The sequence below is a fragment of the Haliaeetus albicilla genome, chromosome 7, assembly GCF_947461875.1.
Source record: "Haliaeetus albicilla chromosome 7, bHalAlb1.1, whole genome shotgun sequence".
Lineage (NCBI taxonomy): Eukaryota > Metazoa > Chordata > Aves > Accipitriformes > Accipitridae > Haliaeetus > Haliaeetus albicilla.
Genome location: NC_091489.1, coordinates 6,539,708 through 6,558,417, shown reverse-complemented (window position 1 = coordinate 6,558,417; position 18,710 = coordinate 6,539,708). Strand labels below are relative to the sequence as shown.

Below are 18,710 nucleotides of genomic sequence, written 5' to 3'. Positions count from 1 at the left end.
TCCAACAGACTCACCTCCAAAGCAAAATATCCTACCTAATGGCACAGGTGGTGTTTTTGTTTCCGTCAACGCTGCCATTTCATTTCCTCATTTCTGACTTGCTTGGTCTGCCATGCAGGCTCCTTTCATGTGCCAGCATGAGACTCCCAAGGATACCCCGGGCAGGGCTGCGTCAATTTGGGCAGAAGATGCCTCCCACGTGCTGGAGGGGTCCTGTGCAGGCAGGGGATGTTGGCTTGGGGCAGTGAAGTGCGATTGTTTGCAACTCCCTTTGCAGGAAGAGGCCCGGCTCTGCCTGCCGCTGCACACATCAGCAGAGCACCCAAAGGCTGCTCTTTTTAAGGACGTGCCACGGGCTTCTCTCTCCTCCCTCCCTCTCAGCTCGCTCCAGTGGTCACTAGCTGTGGCATCTCCAGGCAGCCAGGCCGTGCCAAAGGTTTCGGCTGTCTTCCTCTCGATGCACTTTGCTCTGGGGAGGACATTTGCCAGGCTGTCTGCATATGTGGGGCTGGTGTTAGCAAAATCAAAGCCCGCCTGGCGTTGAATCAGGCAAAGCACGGGGAGGGCAACAAGAAAGTCTTCTTCCAGGTAGGTCAGCAGCATACTTAGTATAAGCACAGCTTAGCAACGACTGAGACATCAGTGCGTTATCACCATTATTGTCATCCTAAATCCAAACCACAGCACTCTACCAGCTGCCAGGAGGAAAATTAACTTTATTCCAGCCGAAACCAGGACACAATCCGAGAGACCAACTAACGAAATACGGGCTGGGGAAGAGGGCAGCGCAGGGGATTGAAATCTGGCATGGCTGCTGGACTGCAAGGGTTGTGATGAGCAGCACCAAGTCCAGCTGGCAGACACTCACTCCTGGTGCACTGCAGGGGCCCAGCCTGGGGCCAATAACGTTTAAGCCCCTTTATGCAAAGTCCCGCAGTGGGGGAGGAAGAACCTCCTGCACTACTACAGGCTGGGGCCGATGGGCCGCCAAACAGCTTTGCAGCGGAGGATGTGGGTCCCGGTGGACACCATGAGGCAGGCCTGCACCCTTGCAGCAATGGCATTTGAAAGCATCCTGGGCTGCATTAGGAAGGGGTTTGCCATCAGGTCACGGAAGGTGATCCCTCTTCTCTGCTCAACAGTGCTGAGACCACAACTGCCGCTAAGAGCGTTGAGTTTGTGCCTCCCCAGTAAAGAGAGATGCACGGTGTCGTGGTTCAAGCTCAGTCGGTATCAAAGCACCACGAAGCCGCTCGCTCACTCCTCCCCTGCCGCGGCCCCGGTGGGATGAGGAGAAAATATAAAGAAAAGCTCGTGGGCCGAGACAAGGAGAGGGAGGGATCACTCGCCGCTTACGGTCACGGGCAAAAGACGGGCTCAACTTGGGGAAGAAACAAAATCAGTTTAATTTACTACAAATCAAACCAAAACAAGGATACTGAGAAGTAAACCCAAACCTTAGAACATCTTCCCCCCACCCCTCCCTCCTTCCCGGCTCAACTCCACTCCCGGTTTTCTCTACGTCCTCCCCCAGCGGCGCAGGGGGACGGGGAATGGGCGTTGCGGTCAGTTCGCCACACATTTGTCTCCGCCGGTCCTTCCCCCGCAGGGGGAGGACTCCTCACACTCTTCCCCTGCTCCAGCGTGGGGTCCCTCCCGGGGGAGAGAGTGCTTCACAAACTTCTCCAGCGTGAGTCCTTCCACGGGCTGCAGTCCTTCACGAACTTCTCGGGCATGGGTCCTTTCCGCGGACCGATCTTCAGTCACAGACTGCTGCAGCGCGGGCTTTCCCATGGAGTCACGGCCATCTGCGGGGGCATCCGACTGCTCCAGCGTGGGGTCCTCCATGGGCTGCAAGTGGGCATCTGCTTCCCCGCTCACCTCCACGGGCTGCAGGGGGACAGCCTGCCGTCTCACCACGGGCCGCAGGGCCGTCACCTCCTCCCCCTCCTTCTTCACTGACCTGGGTATCTGCACAGGGGTTTCTCTCACATTCCAATCTCCTCCCCCACTGTAGGTTCCCCTTCTTAAATATGTTATCCCAGAGGCGCTACCACCATCACTGATTGGGTCGGCCTTGGTCAGAGGCGGGTCCACCTTGGAGCCGGGGAATCTTCTAGGAGCTTCTCACGGGAGCCAACCCTGCAGCCCCTCCCCCGCTACCAACACCCTCCACACAAGCCCAAAACACACGGCCATACTGGCGCAAGTCCAGCAAAGGGTCACGGAGCCCACAAAGCGACTGGAGCCCCTGAGGCAGGAGGGGCTGTGAGAGGTGGGGTTGTTCACCCTGGAGGAGCGAAGGCCCCGCGGCACGCCTCTTAGCAATGCGTGAAAGAGCTGAGGGGAAAGGGTCAAGAACATAGAGTCAGACTGTCCTGAGTCCTATGCGGTGAAGGGGCAAGAGGTGATAGGCACATATTGAACTGTGGGAAATCCCACAAAAACATAAGAAAAGACTTTGTTAGTGTGAGGGTGGTCACGTACTGGATGGGGTTGCCACGGACACGTTGTGGCTTCTCCATCCTTGTAGGTATGCAGAGCTTGACAGGACTTGGCCCTGAGCATCCTCCAAAGGCTGACCGTGCTTTGAGCAGGGGCGGTTGGACTAGACGATCTCCAGAGGTCCCTTCCAACCTCAGGGATCCTGCGATTCTGTCATGGGCAGAAGACGGGTGCTGCCCAGCTGCCCCAAAGAGGGAAGAACTGGTTGGGAACATTGGAATCAAGGGCAGGCGTGGGTGTCACACCGGAGAAACAGTGGAGTTCACGACCTGACGGCAGGGAGGAAAGCGAGTAGCAGAGTACGGCCCCTGGACTTCAGGCACGCTGACTTTGGCCTAGTCAGGCAGCTGGTAGGTCGGATGCCGCGGAGGCAGCTGTGAAGCACAAAAGAGCTCAGAAGAGCTGGCAGTGCCTTAGGCACCTCATGGTCCAAGCGCAAGTATGGTCCAGCCCAGTGCACAGGAAAACAAACAGATGTCTCGGCAGACCAGCTCTGGCTAAGTGGGGTACGCAAGGCGGAGCACCAACGTCAAAAGGCAGCATCCTGGAGTTGTAAGGAGGGACGAGCTGCAAAGGAGGAATTTGGAAATAATTCCTAGGCATGTTGGGATGCTGTTAGGAAAGTCAAAGCTCAGCGTGCCTTGAGTCTTGCAAGGGGCATGAAGAGCAACAGGCAGCAAGCATCAAGAGCAAGATCGACCCCTGCAAGAGTAGCCGAAGGGTGACGGAGGAAGAAGCGGGCCCACTGCTGACTGGGGTGGCTGATTTCCTGAAGAGTGGACAGAGAGCAGTCTGGGGGGAGCCCATGCCTTCTCTCTGTCACTCTTTACGTACAAGTTCTCCCGGGCCGATGTGCCCTCTGAAAGAGTTGAAGGAAGGAGGCGGGGCCCTCCCAGCAGTGGCTGGGCTTCAAATCAAGGACTGCCTGACAAAAGTCAACCCATACAAGCCAGGTGACGTGCTCCAGGGCAGCAGTGCTGTAAGGGGAGACGCAGACCAGCTGGAGGACGGGGCCACAGGAGCCTCATGGCACTCAGGAAGGTCAGATGGCAAGTCCTGCACCGGGAAGGGAAGAACCTCTTGCTTAAGTACGGACAGGGGACTGAACTATGCTACGATCTTAGAGCCCTTGAACCTCCTCTGGGCAGATGTGCCGGCGGGGGCAGGGTCAGCCTTGGGGAGAGGCATGGAGGGTGGACGGACAGGCCTCATCTTCCTGGCCAAAGAGACTGGGCTGTGGTGAGGAGCTCTCCGGAATGCTCCGTGGAGGGAAAGAAAGGGTTGCCGAAAACATGTCCCCAGCGGCTGGGACTCATCCCTGGGTCCCAGGCAATATGTCCCCTCATGGCATTGGTGCTTCAGCATGCCTTCTTTCCCATGCCCCACAGGCCTCCTCAGCTTGCAGCACAACCCAGCACCACTGGAGGTGTAGGGAAACTTCCCCCAGTTCCCCAGCGAGCGAGGGCTGGCAGGACCCCGCAGTGCTATGCGCCTGGGGATGCTCAGGGAGGGGATGTGCTCAGAAGGGCCCTGGGTGCAAAACCAGCTCTCAGACTACATCAAGGAGGTGATGCACTTCCCTGCCCTGCAGCCACGGAGGAGCTGGGACGCGCCCCAGGAGGGCAAGGGAATGCCTTCAGTAGCCAAGCTTCCTGGGATAGACTCTCCCTACCCATGGCGAGTCACGCTCTAATTTTGGGTTGGCCGTGTGTCAGCCTCTTGGCGTGAGGCCAAGCCGGGAGCGCGTGCTGTCGGCGGGCCGTGTCCCATGCAGGGCTGAATTCCCCTGCAGCCAGAGCGGTTCCATCCCTGCCCCGGGAAAACCATGTCCGAGCACTGCGCTTGTACCCAAGTACACAGCTCCAGGGAGACCCAAGGGCCATTGCCCTCAGCGTGACCTTCTTGCCAGCGCTCCCACAGCTCAGGGGTGGTCGCAGGATGGTCAGCATGTTTTGGAAAAGTGGCCAGGCCTTTGTGTCTCCTGCAGGTCAGTGTCCAAAGTGTGCGACCAAAGTGCATGGTGGAGAGTGGGAGGAACGAGGCGCTGTCCTGAGCCCCAACACACCCCTTTGTTAGTGAGGACGGACCCGACTCCACAGGGCTTGTTGAGGAATCGGGTGGTGCGGGAGGGCAAAGTTTTCCTTCCGCAAGACTGCTGACGGCGCTGGTGGGGGACTCCCGGAGGCTGCCACGAGAGGGGACGACTTTGCCAAACAAACTGTCAAGTGTCTCCCCAGAAGGAGAAGCTTTGCTTGGGTGAAGGCACTTGAAAACAGTAGGGTAGCCCACCTGCCAATCGGGTCAATGACCAGTGACCTCTGGAGCGAGCGTGGAGGCAGTCAGGGTGGGAGAAGGATGCGGCATGTCCTCAGGCACAGGAGCCTTTGGGCACCCAGAGGAGGACTGCACTGGCGGGAGGATATGCGCACATGCAAGGAGGGTTGTAAACAAGCTCACCAGATTTCCCCAGACCGGTGTCCCCTGTCGGCATGGACCCCTCCAGCACTCGGGGGCACATCTTCTGCCTGTACTGATGTGTTCCTGCCCAGGAGATCCTTGGGCCTCTCATCCTGGTATTTGACAGGAGCCTCTGTGGCCTCATGGGCGTGTCAGAAATGAGGAAGCGAAATGGCAGCGTTGACGGAAAGCAAAACACAACCTGTGCCATTAGGTAGGATATTTTGCTTTGGCGGTGAATCTGTTGGAAAATTACTGCCCGCGCGCAGTGACTGTGGGCCTGGGGCGGTGCAGGAGCAGTATAAAAGTGGGCCCTTCTCCTCTCTCTCTCATCCGTTCCTGTCGCCTCCATCTCCTTGGGAACAAGGTGAGTCTGGAGCCCTTTCTCCTCCTCGTCGTCCTCCTCCTCTGTCATTTCTCAGCACATACCTGCCTCTTTGTCCCATGCTGGGTCTCAGAGCTGCTTGCCATGGGAGAGGGAAGGGGGCAGAAGTTACAGTATGGAGAGTGGTTGGGGTCTTGGCTGGGGTGTCTATTGAGCCATGGGCTAGGCGGGGACCTCCCTGGGCTTAGTCGCTCCTGGCAGGGCTCTTTTGGGATGAGGGGAAGGAGAAACCCGTGGACGTCTCTACAGCACCTCTGGCTCTCGCCTCCAGTGTGTGATTTGGCTCCCTTGTGGTGCGGTGACAGGCTGCTCCTCACCCATCTCCCCTGCTCTGCTTCCCCCTGCCCTTTCACCCAGGTGCACCTCCGGACCCACGACATGTCCTGCTACAACCAGTGCCTGCCCTGCCAGCCCTGCGGCCCGACCCCGCTGGCCAACAGCTGCAATGAGCCCTGTGTCAGGCAGTGCCAGGACTCCACCGTCGTCATCCAGCCCTCCCCCGTGGTGGTGACCCTGCCCGGCCCCATCCTCAGCTCCTTCCCACAGAACACCGCCGTGGGATCCTCCACCTCCGCTGCCGTTGGCAGCATCCTCAGCTCTGAGGGAGTGCCCATCTCCTCCGGGGGCTTTGGCCTCTCCGGCTTTGGCAGCCGCTACTGCGGCAGGAGGTGCCTTCCCTGCTAAATCTGATGGTGATGGCGCTGGGCAAGGCCACCAGGGACCCAGGAGACGGAACCGCACTGGGGACGGAGCATCGGCTTGTTGCTTTCAGACAGGCTGAGCAACCCCAGCACCCCTTGCAACAGGACGGGGCCAGCCTCAGCTCTGAGAAAGCACAGCCCTTGCCTGCCTTTCCCCTCTTCCGCTCTCTCCTTTCCCTCCCGTCTCCTTGTTCTCTTGTGCTCCCCTGGGCTGTGAGCCCCACAAAGCCAGCCTAGAGAAGACCTGCTGACCCTGCAGCCTCTGTGGGGCAGGCAGATGGACACCTGGAAGGATCTCCACCACAGCCATGGGGTGCAGATTCTTTTCTGCCCCTGGTGCTCTGGGGTCTTTGACTCAGACCGACCCCGTCTCCCTCTTTTGACTCATTAAAGTTCTGCTGCATCCCAGCCCATGCCTTCGTCTCATCCTTTCCTCTCCAGATGCTGTCTCAAGATGCCCAGGGAGAGAGATGTTGCTCGGGGGTGGTTCTGCGAGGGGGTTGTTGGGGATGCTTGTGCCGTGATTTTCAACAGAGGCTTGCACTGAAGACGCTTAGTCATGCTCAGGTTGACCCTCTGCCTTTTGAACTTCCCTGCCTATCTGGGGCTGGATAGGATGACCCGATGCAGTCTAATGACCATAGCTACTCCAAAGATGATTTTAGGGCTCCCACCAAAGCATTCTCTTCTCCACGCTCAGCAAGTCCTGCACCCTCAGCCTCTCCTCCCCAGCCAAGTGCTCAAGCCCTCTCACCATCCTGGCCACCCTCTGCTGAACTCGCTCCACTTGCTCAAGGTCTTCCTTGCATTGCAGCCCAAAACTCAACACAGCTTTCTACACGCCGTCAGGTGAGCGCCGAGCAGAGTGGGCTTGTCGCTCCCATCGATCTCCTGGCTGTGCTCCTGCTCATATAGCCCAGGTTGTTGGTGACAGTCCTTGGTGTCCAGGAACAGTGCTGGGAGTCGCACCCGTTTTGATGGTGTTACTGCAAGAGCACCTTTCCCTGGCCCCGCTTTTGGGCTGCTGCTTGCCAGGGGTAGAAGCACGTGTGGAGAGACAGGGCCGCTTGCTACCAAGTTTAGCTGCTGATCAGGGCTCTGGGTGGACATGTATCATCTTGCCCAGCGGTGTCCTGCAGCAGTTCAGCAGCTCCCCTTTCTCAGCTGCAAGTCTTTCTGCAGCCTTTGCTGCTGGTCACCGCACCGCTTTGGAGAGCTCCCAGACAGCCCTTTGAGACGCTCAGCCCACACCCGCTGCCTCTCTTCCTGCCCTGAGTCTCTCCCTGCCTCCCTGTCTCCAGAAACTTTCCCAGGAAGCCCTGGGCACAGACAGCGAAGGAGCAGGGCAAGCAGGACATGCGCTGCCTGTGGGCCTGTGTGGTCCGTTGACCTCAACCAGCCCTAAGCACTCACCAGCTGTTTTCTCCGTCTGCTGTCCGAGTGGGATGGGGCAAGAATTGGGAAGAGAAGGACTCCAAAAAACCCTTGGGGTCAAGATCAGGACAGTTTAAGTGGGGAAGGGAAAAAAGGAGAAAAAAACCCAAGTGATGCAAAGGCAATCACCCACCACCTAGCACCAGCAGACTGATGCCCAGCCAGTCTGCGAAGGACAGCTACTTTGGAAAGACTGCCCACAGTCTCATTGCTGAGCATGATGTTATATGGCATGGAGTAGCCCTTTGGTCAATTCAGGTCAGCTGTCCTGGCTGTGTCCCCTCTCGGCTGCTTGCCCACCACTAGCCTTCACTGCAGGGGTGCAGACTGGGGAAGAGGGATGGCCTTGAAGCTGTGCAAGCACTGCAGTGTTTTCTGCACTGGTTTACCCTTACATTTAAAACACAGCACCACAGAGGCTGCTATGAAGAAAATTACCTCCATCCCAGCCAGCGCCAGTACGGCCTGGTTCCCCCATTCCCTCTCCTATTGTCCTCTGGGGCCATTTTTGTACTCGAGCCTCCTCCCCTGGAACAGTGGCAGCCAGGCCAAGAGGAATTGCCGCCCCTCGTCTCGCCTCTCTTCTTCTCCCCTCTTGTCCGCTTCCCAGGAGCCTGTGGGGCTGCTGCCCTCCCAGCGCCTTCCACAGCTCAGGCTCCTCAGCTGAGGTCAAGCAGTGTCCATGTGCCCCTTCCGCAGCACGTGCACTGAGGCCAAGAGGACACGTCTGGGCAGAGGCTCAGCAAAGCCGGGCCTGATGGCCAGGGGCTCTGGTGGAGTCGTGGATGCCTTCCTCACCTGCAACTGGCAGTGCCCCAAGGGCACTTTGGCTGCATCCAAGGAGTTATAGTCAACAGCTCAATCTCCAGGTGGAAACCAGCGACGAGTGGTGTCCTTCAGGGGTCTGTACTGGGACCCATACTATTTCATACCTTCATCAATGACATAGATAGCGGGACTGAGTGCACCCTCAGCAAGTTTGTGCGTGACACCAAGCTGAGGGGTGCAACTGTTACGCTTGAGGGGAGGCATGCAATCCGGAGGGATCCTGACATGCGTGAGGAATGGTCCCATGTGAAACTGAGGAACTTCAACAAGGCCAAGTGCAAGGGCCTGCGCCTGCGTTGGGGCAATCCCTTGTATCAACTCTATCAATACAGACTGAAGGATGAATGGTTGAGAGCAGCCCTGCAGAGAAGGACTCTGGGGTACTGGAGGCTGAAGAATTGGACATGAGCCAGCAATGGGTGCTTGCAGCCCAGAAAGCCACTCGTGGCCTGGGCTGCACAAAAAGAAGTGTGGCCAAGCAGGCTGAGGGTGGAGAATCTCTGCTTCTAGTCTGCTCTCGTTAGACCCCACCTGGAGCAATGCACCCAGCCTGGGGTCCCCAGTACAAAAAAGACAGGGACCTCTGAGAGCAGCTCCAGAGATGGACTGCAAAAACGGTAAGGGGGCTATATGACCCCTCTTATGAAGAAAGGCTGAGGGAGTTGGAGCTGCTCAGCCCGCAGCAGAGAAGGCTATGGGGAGACCTTATTGCAGGCTCTCCAGATATAAAGGGGACTCGCAAGAAAGTCGGAGAGGGGCTTTTTCTCAAGGCCTGCAGCGATAGGACAAGGAGCAACAGTTTTAAACTGAAATAGGGTAGATGTAGATTGGACAAAAGGAAGAATTTTATGATGACGAAGGTGGTGAGGCACTGGAAAAGGTTGCCCAGAGAATGATGGGATGCCCCATTGTTGGAAGTGTTCAAAGACGGGTTCAACGGAACTTTGAGTAACGTGATCTAGTGACAGATGTCCCTGCCCATGGCAGCGGGGTTCGACTGGATGATCTTTCAAGGTCTCTTCCAACCACAACCATTCTCTGATTCTATGGTAAGATGGTTCGACGATAAGGCAGCGCACTGCACTGTGTCCCTCCCTTTGAGAATGCGAAGGTTAGGATGGGTTCTCCTGGGCTCTCCTGGGAAGCTAGTGCGTACGTCTTGTCAAAACCACGTTCCCTCCTGACTACTTGCATCACAGCGTTGAGTTTACGAGGAAAAACAAAAGGTGTGCACAACAAAGTCGACGGTAGTCACTGAACTATGTTGGGTAATTCTATCCCGGTCCAAAGAGGCATACTCGATGCAAGCCTCTGTTGACAATCAGTGCAAAACCGCCCCGAACGACCCCCTCCCGGAACCACTCCTGAGCAACAGCTCTCCGCCTGGCCATCTTGGGAGAGCATCTGCAGGGGAAAGGATGACACAGAGGCAGGGGCTGTGATGCAGAAGAACTTTAATGAGTCAAAAGAGGGAAACGAGGTCGATCCAAGGGGAGGCCTCAGTGCAGGGAGCAGCTTTAGCAGGGAAGGCACCTCGTGCCGCAGTAGCGGCTGCCAAAGCCGGAGAGGCCAAAGCCCCCGGAGGAGATGGGCACTCCCTCAGAGCTGAGGATGCTGCCAACGGCAGCGGAGGTGGAGGATCCCACGGCGGTGTTCTGTGGGAAGGAGCTGAGGATGGGGCCGGGCAGGGTCACCACCACGGGGGAGGGCTGGATGACGACGGTGGAGTCCTGGCACTGCCTGACACAGGGCTCATTGCAGCTGTTGGCCAGCGGGGTCGGGCCGCAGGGCTGGCAGGGCAGGCACTGGTTGTAGCAGGACATGTCGTGGGTCCGGAGGTGCACCTGGGAGAGAGGGCAGGGGGAACAGACCACAAGGTTTGGGTGAGGAGCAGCCTGTCACCCCACCATGAGGGAGACAAGGCACGAGCTGGAGGCAAGAGCCCATAGCTCACCTCAGCCAAGCCCCAGCCTGTCTCCATGCCACACTTTCAGCCCCCTTCCCTCTCCCGTGATTAAGTAGCCCCACGACCCAGCATAAGATAGGGTGTGTGCTGAGAAATGCTGGAGGAGGATGCGGAGTAGGAGTTAGGCCTTCGTACTCACCTTGTTCCCAAGGAGATGGAGGCGAGAGGAGTGGATGAGAGAGTGAGGAGAAGGGCCCACTTTTATACTGCTCCTGCACCGCCCCAGGCCCACAGTCACTGCACGCGGGCAGTAATTTTCCAACAGACTCACCTCCAAAGCAAAATATCCTACCTAATGGCACAGGTGGTGTTTTTGTTTCCGTCAACGCTGCCATTTCATTTCCTCATTTCTGACTTGCTTGGTCTGCCATGCAGGCTCCTTTCATGTGCCAGCATGAGACTCCCAAGGATACCCCGGGCAGGGCTGCGTCAATTTGGGCAGAAGATGCCTCCCACGTGCTGGAGGGGTCCTGTGCAGGCAGGGGATGTTGGCTTGGGGCAGTGAAGTGCGATTGTTTGCAACTCCCTTTGCAGGAAGAGGCCCGGCTCTGCCTGCCGCTGCACACATCAGCAGAGCACCCAAAGGCTGCTCTTTTTAAGGACGTGCCACGGGCTTCTCTCTCCTCCCTCCCTCTCAGCTCGCTCCAGTGGTCACTAGCTGTGGCATCTCCAGGCAGCCAGGCCGTGCCAAAGGTTTCGGCTGTCTTCCTCTCGATGCACTTTGCTCTGGGGAGGACATTTGCCAGGCTGTCTGCATATGTGGGGCTGGTGTTAGCAAAATCAAAGCCCGCCTGGCGTTGAATCAGGCAAAGCACGGGGAGGGCAACAAGAAAGTCTTCTTCCAGGTAGGTCAGCAGCATACTTAGTATAAGCACAGCTTAGCAACGACTGAGACATCAGTGCGTTATCACCATTATTGTCATCCTAAATCCAAACCACAGCACTCTACCAGCTGCCAGGAGGAAAATTAACTTTATTCCAGCCGAAACCAGGACACAATCCGAGAGACCAACTAACGAAATACGGGCTGGGGAAGAGGGCAGCGCAGGGGATTGAAATCTGGCATGGCTGCTGGACTGCAAGGGTTGTGATGAGCAGCACCAAGTCCAGCTGGCAGACACTCACTCCTGGTGCACTGCAGGGGCCCAGCCTGGGGCCAATAACGTTTAAGCCCCTTTATGCAAAGTCCCGCAGTGGGGGAGGAAGAACCTCCTGCACTACTACAGGCTGGGGCCGATGGGCCGCCAAACAGCTTTGCAGCGGAGGATGTGGGTCCCGGTGGACACCATGAGGCAGGCCTGCACCCTTGCAGCAATGGCATTTGAAAGCATCCTGGGCTGCATTAGGAAGGGGTTTGCCATCAGGTCACGGAAGGTGATCCCTCTTCTCTGCTCAACAGTGCTGAGACCACAACTGCCGCTAAGAGCGTTGAGTTTGTGCCTCCCCAGTAAAGAGAGATGCACGGTGTCGTGGTTCAAGCTCAGTCGGTATCAAAGCACCACGAAGCCGCTCGCTCACTCCTCCCCTGCCGCGGCCCCGGTGGGATGAGGAGAAAATATAAAGAAAAGCTCGTGGGCCGAGACAAGGAGAGGGAGGGATCACTCGCCGCTTACGGTCACGGGCAAAAGACGGGCTCAACTTGGGGAAGAAACAAAATCAGTTTAATTTACTACAAATCAAACCAAAACAAGGATACTGAGAAGTAAACCCAAACCTTAGAACATCTTCCCCCCACCCCTCCCTCCTTCCCGGCTCAACTCCACTCCCGGTTTTCTCTACGTCCTCCCCCAGCGGCGCAGGGGGACGGGGAATGGGCGTTGCGGTCAGTTCGCCACACATTTGTCTCCGCCGGTCCTTCCCCCGCAGGGGGAGGACTCCTCACACTCTTCCCCTGCTCCAGCGTGGGGTCCCTCCCGGGGGAGAGAGTGCTTCACAAACTTCTCCAGCGTGAGTCCTTCCACGGGCTGCAGTCCTTCACGAACTTCTCGGGCATGGGTCCTTTCCGCGGACCGATCTTCAGTCACAGACTGCTGCAGCGCGGGCTTTCCCATGGAGTCACGGCCATCTGCGGGGGCATCCGACTGCTCCAGCGTGGGGTCCTCCATGGGCTGCAAGTGGGCATCTGCTTCCCCGCTCACCTCCACGGGCTGCAGGGGGACAGCCTGCCGTCTCACCACGGGCCGCAGGGCCGTCACCTCCTCCCCCTCCTTCTTCACTGACCTGGGTATCTGCACAGGGGTTTCTCTCACATTCCAATCTCCTCCCCCACTGTAGGTTCCCCTTCTTAAATATGTTATCCCAGAGGCGCTACCACCATCACTGATTGGGTCGGCCTTGGTCAGAGGCGGGTCCACCTTGGAGCCGGGGAATCTTCTAGGAGCTTCTCACGGGAGCCAACCCTGCAGCCCCTCCCCCGCTACCAACACCCTCCACACAAGCCCAAAACACACGGCCATACTGGCGCAAGTCCAGCAAAGGGTCACGGAGCCCACAAAGCGACTGGAGCCCCTGAGGCAGGAGGGGCTGTGAGAGGTGGGGTTGTTCACCCTGGAGGAGCCAAGGCCCCGCGGCACGCCTCTTAGCAATGCGTGAAAGAGCTGAGGGGAAAGGGTCAAGAACATAGAGTCAGACTGTCCTGAGTCCTATGCGGTGAAGGGGCAAGAGGTGATAGGCACATATTGAACTGTGGGAAATCCCACAAAAACATAAGAAAAGACTTTGTTAGTGTGAGGGTGGTCACGTACTGGATGGGGTTGCCACGGACACGTTGTGGCTTCTCCATCCTTGTAGGTATGCAGAGCTTGACAGGACTTGGCCCTGAGCATCCTCCAAAGGCTGACCGTGCTTTGAGCAGGGGCGGTTGGACTAGACGATCTCCAGAGGTCCCTTCCAACCTCAGGGATCCTGCGATTCTGTCATGGGCAGAAGACGGGTGCTGCCCAGCTGCCCCAAAGAGGGAAGAACTGGTTGGGAACATTGGAATCAAGGGCAGGCGTGGGTGTCACACCGGAGAAACAGTGGAGTTCACGACCTGACGGCAGGGAGGAAAGCGAGTAGCAGAGTACGGCCCCTGGACTTCAGGCACGCTGACTTTGGCCTAGTCAGGCAGCTGGTAGGTCGGATGCCGCGGAGGCAGCTGTGAAGCACAAAAGAGCTCAGAAGAGCTGGCAGTGCCTTAGGCACCTCATGGTCCAAGCGCAAGTATGGTCCAGCCCAGTGCACAGGAAAACAAACAGATGTCTCGGCAGACCAGCTCTGGCTAAGTGGGGTACGCAAGGCGGAGCACCAACGTCAAAAGGCAGCATCCTGGAGTTGTAAGGAGGGACGAGCTGCAAAGGAGGAATTTGGAAATAATTCCTAGGCATGTTGGGATGCTGTTAGGAAAGTCAAAGCTCAGTGTGCCTTGAGTCTTGCAAGGGGCATGAAGAGCAACAGGCAGCAAGCATCAAGAGCAAGATCGACCCCTGCAAGAGTAGCCGAAGGGTGACGGAGGAAGAAGCGGGCCCACTGCTGACTGGGGTGGCTGATTTCCTGAAGAGTGGACAGAGAGCAGTCTGGGGGGAGCCCATGCCTTCTCTCTGTCACTCTTTACGTACAAGTTCTCCCGGGCCGATGTGCCCTCTGAAAGAGTTGAAGGAAGGAGGCGGGGCCCTCCCAGCAGTGGCTGGGCTTCAAATCAAGGACTGCCTGACAAAAGTCAACCCATACAAGCCAGGTGACGTGCTCCAGGGCAGCAGTGCTGTAAGGGGAGACGCAGACCAGCTGGAGGACGGGGCCACAGGAGCCTCATGGCACTCAGGAAGGTCAGATGGCAAGTCCTGCACCGGGAAGGGAAGAACCTCTTGCTTAAGTACGGACAGGGGACTGAACTATGCTACGATCTTAGAGCCCTTGAACCTCCTCTGGGCAGATGTGCCGGCGGGGGCAGGGTCAGCCTTGGGGAGAGGCATGGAGGGTGGACGGACAGGCCTCATCTTCCTGGCCAAAGAGACTGGGCTGTGGTGAGGAGCTCTCCGGAATGCTCCGTGGAGGGAAAGAAAGGGTTGCCGAAAACATGTCCCCAGCGGCTGGGACTCATCCCTGGGTCCCAGGCAATATGTCCCCTCATGGCATTGGTGCTTCAGCATGCCTTCTTTCCCATGCCCCACAGGCCTCCTCAGCTTGCAGCACAACCCAGCACCACTGGAGGTGTAGGGAAACTTCCCCCAGTTCCCCAGCGAGCGAGGGCTGGCAGGACCCCGCAGTGCTATGCGCCTGGGGATGCTCAGGGAGGGGATGTGCTCAGAAGGGCCCTGGGTGCAAAACCAGCTCTCAGACTACATCAAGGAGGTGATGCACTTCCCTGCCCTGCAGCCACGGAGGAGCTGGGACGCGCCCCAGGAGGGCAAGGGAATGCCTTCAGTAGCCAAGCTTCCTGGGATAGACTCTCCCTACCCATGGCGAGTCACGCTCTAATTTTGGGTTGGCCGTGTGTCAGCCTCTTGGCGTGAGGCCAAGCCGGGAGCGCGTGCTGTCGGCGGGCCGTGTCCCATGCAGGGCTGAATTCCCCTGCAGCCAGGGCGGTTCCATCCCTGCCCTGGGAAAACCATGTCCGAGCACTGCGCTTGTACCCAAGTACACAGCTCCAGGGAGACCCAAGGGCCATTGCCCTCAGCGTGACCTTCTTGCCAGCGCTCCCACAGCTCAGGGGTGGTCGCAGGATGGTCAGCATGTTTTGGAAAAGTGGCCAGGCCTTTGTGTCTCCTGCAGGTCAGTGTCCAAAGTGTGCGACCAAAGTGCATGGTGGAGAGTGGGAGGAACGAGGCGCTGTCCTGAACCCCAACACACCCCTTTGTTAGTGAGGACGGACCCGACTCCACAGGGCTTGTTGAGGAATCGGGTGGTGCGGGAGGGCAAAGTTTTCCTTCCGCAAGACTGCTGACGGCGCTGGTGGGGGACTCCCGGAGGCTGCCACAAGAGGGGACGACTTTGCCGAACAAACTGTCAAGTGTCTCCCCAGAAGGAGAAGCTTTGCTTGGGTGAAGGCACTTGAAAACAGTAGGGTAGCCCACCTGCCAATCGGGTCAATGACCAGTGACCTCTGGAGCGAGCGTGGAGGCAGTCAGGGTGGGAGAAGGATGCGGCATGTCCTCAGGCACAGGAGCCTTTGGGCACCCAGAGGAGGACTGCACTGGCGGGAGGATATGCGCACATGCAAGGAGGGTTGTAAACAAGCTCACCAGATTTCCCCAGACCGGTGTCCCCTGTCGGCATGGACCCCTCCAGCACTCGGGGGCACATCTTCTGCCTGTACTGATGTGTTCCTGCCCAGGAGATCCTTGGGCCTCTCATCCTGGTATTTGACAGGAGCCTCTGTGGCCTCATGGGCGTGTCAGAAATGAGGAAGCGAAATGGCAGCGTTGACGGAAAGCAAAACACAACCTGTGCCATTAGGTAGGATATTTTGCTTTGGCGGTGAATCTGTTGGAAAATTACTGCCCGCGCGCAGTGACTGTGGGCCTGGGGCGGTGCAGGAGCAGTATAAAAGTGGGCCCTTCTCCTCTCTCTCTCATCCGTTCCTGTCGCCTCCATCTCCTTGGGAACAAGGTGAGTCTGGAGCCCTTTCTCCTCCTCGTCGTCCTCCTCCTCTGTCATTTCTCAGCACATACCTGCCTCTTTGTCCCGTGCTGGGTCTCAGAGCTGCTTGCCATGGGAGAGGGAAGGGGGCAGAAGTTACAGTATGGAGAGTGGTTGGGGTCTTGGCTGGGGTGTCTATTGAGCCATGGGCTAGGCGGGGACCTCCCTGGGCTTAGTCGCTCCTGGCAGGGCTCTTTTGGGATGAGGGGAAGGAGAAACCCGTGGACGTCTCTACAGCGCCTCTGGCTCTCGCCTCCAGTGTGTGATTTGGCTCCCTTGTGGTGCGGTGACAGGCTGCTCCTCACCCATCTCCCCTGCTCTGCTTCCCCCTGCCCTTTCACCCAGGTGCACCTCCGGACCCACGACATGTCCTGCTACAACCAGTGCCTGCCCTGCCAGCCCTGCGGCCCGACCCCGCTGGCCAACAGCTGCAATGAGCCCTGTGTCAGGCAGTGCCAGGACTCCACCGTCGTCATCCAGCCCTCCCCCGTGGTGGTGACCCTGCCCGGCCCCATCCTCAGCTCCTTCCCACAGAACACCGCCGTGGGATCCTCCACCTCCGCTGCCGTTGGCAGCATCCTCAGCTCTGAGGGAGTGCCCATCTCCTCTGGGGGCTTTGGCCTCTCCGGCTTTGGCAGCCGCTACTGCGGCAGGAGGTGCCTTCCCTGCTAAATCTGATGGTGATGGTGCTGGGCAAGGCCACCAGGGACCCAGGAGACGGAACCGCACTGGGGACGGAGCATCGGCTTGTTGCTTTCAGACAGGCTGAGCAACCCCAGCACCCCTTGCAACAGGACGGGGCCAGCCTCAGCTCTGAGAAAGCACAGCCCTTGCCTGCCTTTCCCCTCTTCCGCTCTCTCCTTTCCCTCCCGTCTCCTTGTTCTCTTGTGCTCCCCTGGGCTGTGAGCCCCACAAAGCCAGCCTAGAGAAGACCTGCTGACCCTGCAGCCTCTGTGGGGCAGGCAGATGGACACCTGGAAGGATCTCCACCACAGCCATGGGGTGCAGATTCTTTTCTGCCCCTGGTGCTCTGGGGTCTTTGACTCAGACCGACCCCGTCTCCCTCTTTTGACTCATTAAAGTTCTGCTGCATCCCAGCCCATGCCTTCGTCTCATCCTTTCCTCTCCAGATGCTGTCTCAAGATGCCCAGGGAGAGAGATGTTGCTCGGGGGTGGTTCTGCGAGGGGGTTGTTGGGGATGCTTGTGCCGTGATTTTCAACAGAGGCTTGCACTGAAGACGCTTAGTCATGCTCAGGTTGACCCTCTGCCTTTTGAACTTCCCTGCCTATCTGGGGCTGGATAGGATGACCCGATGCAGTCTAATGACCATAGCTACTCCAAAGATGATTTTAGGGCTCCCACCAAAGCATTCTCTTCTCCACGCTCAGCAAGTCCTGCACCCTCAGCCTCTCCTCCCCAGCCAAGTGCTCAAGCCCTCTCACCATCCTGGCCACCCTCCGCTGAACTCGCTCCACTTGCTCAAGGTCTTCCTTGCATTGCAGCCCAAAACTCAACACAGCTTTCTACACGCCGTCAGGTGAGCGCCGAGCAGAGTGGGCTTGTCGCTCCCATCGATCTCCTGGCTGTGCTCCTGCTCATATAGCCCAGGTTGTTGGTGACAGTCCTTGGTGTCCAGGAACAGTGCTGGGAGTCGCACCCGTTTTGATGGTGTTACTGCAAGAGCACCTTTCCCTGGCCCCGCTTTTGGGCTGCTGCTTGCCAGGGGTAGAAGCACGTGTGGAGAGACAGGGCCGCTTGCTACCAAGTTTAGCTGCTGATCAGGGCTCTGGGTGGACATGTATCATCTTGCCCAGCGGTGTCCTGCAGCAGTTCAGCAGCTCCCCTTTCTCAGCTGCAAGTCTTTCTGCAGCCTTTGCTGCTGGTCACCGCACCGCTTTGGAGAGCTCCCAGACAGCCCTTTGAGACGCTCAGCCCACACCCGCTGCCTCTCTTCCTGCCCTGAGTCTCTCCCTGCCTCCCTGTCTCCAGAAACTTTCCCAGGAAGCCCTGGGCACAGACAGCGAAGGAGCAGGGCAAGCAGGACATGCGCTGCCTGTGGGCCTGTGTGGTCCGTTGACCTCAACCAGCCCTAAGCACTCACCAGCTGTTTTCTCCGTCTGCTGTCCGAGTGGGATGGGGCAAGAATTGGGAAGAGAAGGACTCCAAAAAACCCTTGGGGTCAAGATCAGGACAGTTTAAGTGGGGAAGGGAAAAAAGGAGAAAAAAACCCAAGTGATGCAAAGGCAATCACCCACCACCTAGCACCAGCAGACTGATGCCCAGCCAGTCTGCGAAGGACAGCTACTTTGGAAAGACTGCCCACAGTCTCATTGCTGAGCATGATGTTATATGGCATGGAGTAGCCCTTTGGTCAATTCAGGTCAGCTGTCCTGGCTGTGTCCCCTCTCGGCTGCTTGCCCACCACTAGCCTTCACTGCAGGGGTGCAGACTGGGGAAGAGGGATGGCCTTGAAGCTGTGCAAGCACTGCAGTGTTTTCTGCACTGGTTTACCCTTACATTTAAAACACAGCACCACAGAGGCTGCTATGAAGAAAATTACCTCCATCCCAGCCAGCGCCAGTACGGCCTGGTTCCCCCATTCCCTCTCCTATTGTCCTCTGGGGCCATTTTTGTACTCGAGCCTCCTCCCCTGGAACAGTGGCAGCCAGGCCAAGAGGAATTGCCGCCCCTCGTCTCGCCTCTCTTCTTCTCCCCTCTTGTCCGCTTCCCAGGAGCCTGTGGGGCTGCTGCCCTCCCAGCGCCTTCCACAGCTCAGGCTCCTCAGCTGAGGTCAAGCAGTGTCCATGTGCCCCTTCC

At 57.9% G+C, this 18,710-nt stretch overlaps 2 protein-coding genes across 2 annotated transcripts in view; both read right to left on the bottom strand.

Annotated features, from left to right (window-relative positions):
* LOC138686231 (uncharacterized) overlaps window positions 1-603 on the bottom strand; it is a 1,947-nt gene extending 1,344 nt beyond the window's left edge. Inside the window, exon 1 of the mRNA XM_069788329.1 lies at window positions 323-603. Coding sequence (XP_069644430.1) covers window positions 323-603 — 281 coding nt within the window. The remainder of the gene's footprint in view (window positions 1-322) is intronic.
* Window positions 604-9,749: 9,146 nt separating this feature from the next.
* Window positions 9,750-12,815, bottom strand: LOC138685802 (feather keratin 1-like). The gene is made up of 2 exons (XM_069786160.1): window positions 10,569-12,815; window positions 9,750-10,154 (listed from the first exon to the last, which is right to left on the bottom strand). Exon 2 carries the CDS (start codon window positions 10,131-10,133, stop codon window positions 9,828-9,830), a length of 306 nt encoding a protein of 101 aa, XP_069642261.1. The 5' UTR covers window positions 10,134-10,154; window positions 10,569-12,815; the 3' UTR covers window positions 9,750-9,827.
* Between the last annotated feature and the right edge of the window lie 5,895 nt (window positions 12,816-18,710).

Coding starts and splice junctions, on each gene's coding strand:
- LOC138685802 (XM_069786160.1), bottom strand. CDS start 10,133: ATGTCCTGCTACAACCAGTGCCTGCCCTGCCAGCCCTGCGGCCCGACC.